We start from the raw sequence: 5,005 nt of genomic DNA on the forward strand, positions 1-5,005 counted from the left end.
TTTACTTATAATAATAAATGATGATGATTTAATTTATAATATTTTTTATATCATTTTTTTAAGAAGCAAACATGAAAATGACATTCTGACAAAATAATCATTACATTTCTATTCATTCTAATTAATCAATCACTAACCAAGAGTTTATTAGCTATTTTAAAAAGCCACTGATTAATTGATATATAAAAAATAAAATAAAATAAAAAAGACAAAATGACAATAAAAACATAGAAATTTCAAAGAAAGACAGAAAGAGATGCAAGAACAAATAATGTTCCTTACATTACAAGAATTAATACTTTTGGCAACAAAAAAATTGGTCGCTAAAAGTCAATTTTTAGTTGGCAAAAGTTATCCGCGACCAATTTTTTTGGTCGCTACTTTGGTCGCTAATTGAGGGTCGGCAAAAGTAATTCGCGATCAAAATTTTGATTGGTCGGTAAAAGTTGGATTTGCCGACTAAATTTTTGGTCGCTAAATATTTAATTACCGCGACTAATTCATTTTGTCGCTAAAACACTTTGGTCGCGAAAAGTGATATTTTCCCGACCAAATATCTTAGTCGCCAATTGTGACATTCCACCACCAAAAAATTTGGTCGCCATTTGTTACTTTTCGCGACCAAAACTTTTGGTCGGCAAAAGTGAGTTTCCAGGACCAAGAGCTGTTTTGGTCGGCAATAGATGTATTTTTTGCGACCAAAACTCTTGGTCGGCAATTTTAATTTTTTGCGAAAAAAAATTATTTATTTGTCGCGACTAATAAATTGGTCGCCAAAGTAGGAAAACAATACACCTGTAATTCCTAATAATTCATTTAATCCATAATAAACCTATAATTTTAAAGCATCATTCAAATTAACTGAATCATTAACATTTGACACAATATATAATTCATTAACATTCGACACAATACAACTATCTAAGTTTTCATTCACAAGTCACATCCATCTAGCATAACAAATTGAAACAATACATAATTCAGATTTACAGCATCAGGAAAATTGCTTAATCCACTAAGTTGCCTTGATAGCCAATCAAAAAGATCCTTGCGCCCTTCCGTGCCAAGCTTCGCATCCATCAAAGCAGTAGTGATGTAATGCACCTAATAAAGAAACAGAATTGGAAAATTTAGAAGAGAAGCATGATAAATATATAAAATTAATCAAATACCACATTCAAGATATTGATCAAATACCAGATGGAGGGCCATGATCAACTCCCCTAGGAATAGAAAGTGTATTCTCCAAAGTACCCTACATTCAAGATATTGATCAAATACCACAATGTCACCTTCTACTTCTGACAATGGTGGAGAAAGGTAAGCAGCACTAAAGTGGAGAGGGGTACGAAAATTATATAACTGGGAGTGGGAACTGGGGGTGCAGAGGGAGATATCTAGTAGCTCTGCCCCAGCTTCTGATCCCAAATTATGAGAAAGTACCCCAAAAATCTTTGGAATTAAGCAGGTTTGTAAGAGCATGGGAACTGTAATAATATCCCTCTCCATGCAATTAATAAACTACACCCATTTGTCAGAATAGTAAGCCCATCTTCATGTAGGCCACATAACCAAATTGATCCATGGTCACCTGTTTCAATTAATTACATGTTACCCATTGTCCCATTAAGAATCATTGTTAAGTTCATCAACATCTATCATAGAATAGAACTGATAGCCAAAGGTGAAAAGATAGTACCATCAATCTTCTATAAGGGCAAATCAAATTTAGTTGTCACATCTAGTTGCTAGGTCTCTATACACACAAAACTCTAGCTTCGATGATAGACAGAACAGAAGCATGTTAAAATATAAGCTTTCTGTATTGGTGTTGGTTCTTTAAACCCAAGACTATATATTGCTTTCATAAGCAGGGGAAGTAGCCTCAGTTCATTCCAAGCATAATATTCAGCTTCATCAACTGAATTTCCTTCAATATCATCCTTGGGATCACTGACTTCTGTCACAATTTAATTTTGTAAAAAAAAAAAAAACACTCGTTCAAACTGAATCCAAAATACAAACTATCTAACAAATTTAATCACTTTATGAAGCAGTCTGCACTATCTCATAAACTTAACTTTAAGATTGACCCAGAAATTGATAAGTGGCAGACTCATAACAAGTACATTTGTAGCGAACCAGAACCAAAATATTACCAAATCATTTATATATGAAAAAAGAGATCAAAACTTGTCAACCTGAAATGCATTCCCAACCCAAAGATCAATAAATTACCATTAATATGTAGAGAGACAAAAATACACCAAATTATGATTTATCTAGCACAGAAATGGATAAATACTAAAGCATTGACATGTTCAGAACAAAATCTATAAGAAACCTTAACCTCAATCTAATCAAACAAAATTTTATACTGATCCACAAATTTACTAAAAAATAAATAAGCAGAATTACAATTCTGACTCAAATTATTAAAAATTGAAGAGAATTCAAAACACTAACCAGCAGTTGGTTCTTCATTTTCCTCAGAATTCTTTGCATCCTTGTTCTTCTTTTTCTTCTTCTTCTTTTTCTTCTTTCTCTTCACTTTATTATCCTTCTCTTCACTTACAGCTTCAACCTCACCACCAAGCTCATCCTCAACTTCACTTTGCTTCCCTTTTTTCTCATTTTTATTTTCTTTAGTCCTTTCTTTCTTGTTTTCTCTCTCAGGTTTAGGAATTTCCAAACCATACTCAGGTTCATCAATCTCTTCAAGCGATAGAAAACCTACATTCACAACCAAAAAATACATATATATCATCATCTCTTAAAATTTCCAACATCAACCCCTATTTGGTTGCCGAGAAAATGCAGGAAACTAAAAGAACTCAACTTTTTAGAATTCTGAAGCATGTGCACAAAAACTAACAGAAACTCATAACGAAAAACAGCATGAAAACCCAAAATTTTCGTTTAATTGAAATTGAAAACAAATCGAACCTCCCTCGAGTTCGCTAGAGCCAACGAAGATAGAGAAAGGGTCGTCGTTTTCGGAGAGAGAAGAGTTCCATGGAAGCGAATCGAAGCGGTCGAACTGTTCAAAGCCTTGTCTGGGTCGCTTTGCCTTGTTTGGTTTCTTCTTTGAAGCCATGACCAGAGCTCAGAGCTTACAAACACGGTCGAACGGCGACCCTTTTAGGGCTGTATGAGTGTTTGCAGTGCTCAGTGTTTTGGATACTCGTGAAAATTAATAACATTACCAAATTTTTTGTTAAACTAGAGTTCTTTAAGGTTCACTAATTTTACATAATTTTGGAATTGCTCAATCAAAACCTTGATTTTTTAGTGAAAATCCCCAAATCAAAACCCTAGTTTGAATCTGCAAACCTGGTTGAAGGGTGGAAGTGTTCTTTGCGTGCGTTCGTCTCTTCCGTCTCCTTTCGGCCATCTTCTCTCTCCGTCGTTACTTCTCTTTCTTTGTTCTTTTCTTCTGGTTCAGAGCTCTGTCTGTGTGTATTTTCTTTTTCCATCTTCTCCTTCTCACTCATTGTTATGTCGGTTGGGGTTTGGGTTTGGGATTTGGGGTCTAAAGAAGAGAGAGAGTGAGGGTTTTGAAGAGTTTTTGCAAAAGAAAGAGAGGAGGGTTTGGGATTTGGCGTCTGATGCAGAGAGAGGGTAGGGGTTTGAAGAGCTTTTGCAGAGACCTGAGAGAGAGAGAGAGAGAGGGGGGGAGATGGTACGATGGAGAGAAATTTTTTTACTCGCAAAAAATTTTCATTTCCCCCCTCCATGTTTCAAATTTCCCTCCCAAACTTTTGGCGACCAAAAGACAATATTAGTCGCAGAAAAGGTACCTTCGCCAACAAATTTTTTTAGTCGCAAAATTTCAATCAACGGCGACTAAAATATTAGTTGCTAAAAATATAATTTGGTGACTAATTTTTTTTGGTTGCTGAAAATAAGTTTTTGGCGACCAAATTTTTGGTCGCCAAAAAATATGTGACCTTTCGCGACCAAATTTGTAGTTGGTCAATAAAAGCATACCACTTTCTGCGACCAACTTATTTTTTAATATAACCTTCTGCGACCAATAATATTTGGTCGCCAAAATTAATGATCATTCGCGACTAATTAATATTTGGTCGCCAAATGTCATTTTTTTGCGACCAAAATTTTTTTGGTCGGCAAAAATGGTCGCAAAATGTGTAAATTCTTGTAGTGTTAGGCGGCCCCTCAATCCTAGAGTTCTGGCTCTACCCTTGATTATGATGTCACAGTTTGATCGAGTTTGAGTTGACGGTTGAATCGGTGACCCATTCACTCAATTTATTTTTCAGTTCATTCATCGATCCTATTTTTAAAACATTGTTGAAAACCTTATATGGTTTATATAATAGTATTTATTAAGTTCCATTTGTGGTTTCAAGGCATCAATTACTCTTTCAAGTGTGTTATTTGCTTATGTGCACATGTGAATTGTCTTAAAAAAAGCTTTTGATATTTGCACGCTCATTTGAGACTATATAAAATTTTAAATGTTTTGATATACTTAAGGCTTGTTTTGAGAACGATCTATTTTAATCAAAACGTTAAGAGTGAAGATCCTCTGTGGTGCTACTTATGTTGTGTAATCAGTAGGTCTTTAGCTGAGAGCGCGCTGATAAGTGCTTGAATGTTTGCATTTAACCTAAAGGGCACTTGTTAACCCTTGAATTCTAGTTAGTTGATGTGTTCTAATGCATTTTTGTTCTTTGTAGGTATTCGAGCTCATGATGCTAAATGACTATCAATTTGGAGCTTTTGAGAGCTTGAGGAATCATGCATTGAAGTCCAAATCAAGTTAAAGAAAAAAAAGTGCTTAAAGTTGAAAAAGAGCAAGCAAGCCTCCCTTTTGTGCTCGAGCATAGGGTATAAGTGCTTGAGCACTTAAGTTGCAGAAGGAAAAATATTATGTGCTTGTGTACTGGAGCACAGACGCAATGTGCTCGAGCACAACCTATTACGAATTTTACCTAATTTTAGGATTATGTTCAAGACAAAAGGGGTGGCTGGCTTCTTT

The 5,005-nt window shown here is 35.0% G+C and overlaps 1 protein-coding gene across 3 annotated transcripts; it reads right to left on the bottom strand.

Annotated features, from left to right (window-relative positions):
- Window positions 1–1,757: 1,757 nt before the first annotated feature.
- Window positions 1,758–3,685, bottom strand: LOC114300412 (DEAD-box ATP-dependent RNA helicase 13-like). 3 transcript variants are annotated; one of them, XM_082892249.1, is made up of 4 exons: window positions 3,334–3,685; window positions 2,947–3,147; window positions 2,467–2,733; window positions 1,758–1,960 (listed from the first exon to the last, which is right to left on the bottom strand). In XM_082892249.1, exons 2-4 carry the CDS (start codon window positions 3,095–3,097, stop codon window positions 1,773–1,775), a joined length of 606 nt encoding a protein of 201 aa, XP_082748375.1. In that variant the 5' UTR covers window positions 3,098–3,147; window positions 3,334–3,685; the 3' UTR covers window positions 1,758–1,772. The 3 variants fall into 3 exon arrangements, with proteins under 3 accessions (XP_082748375.1, XP_082748377.1, XP_082748376.1); XM_082892251.1 differs by lacking the exon at window positions 2,947–3,147; XM_082892250.1 differs by lacking the exon at window positions 3,334–3,685 and having other exon boundaries at window positions 1,758–1,957; window positions 2,947–3,321.
- Between the last annotated feature and the right edge of the window lie 1,320 nt (window positions 3,686–5,005).

The sequence above is a fragment of the Camellia sinensis genome, chromosome 10 (genome assembly GCF_055761805.1).
Source record: "Camellia sinensis isolate YWXY chromosome 10, ASM5576180v1, whole genome shotgun sequence".
Classification (NCBI taxonomy): domain Eukaryota; kingdom Viridiplantae; phylum Streptophyta; class Magnoliopsida; order Ericales; family Theaceae; genus Camellia; species Camellia sinensis.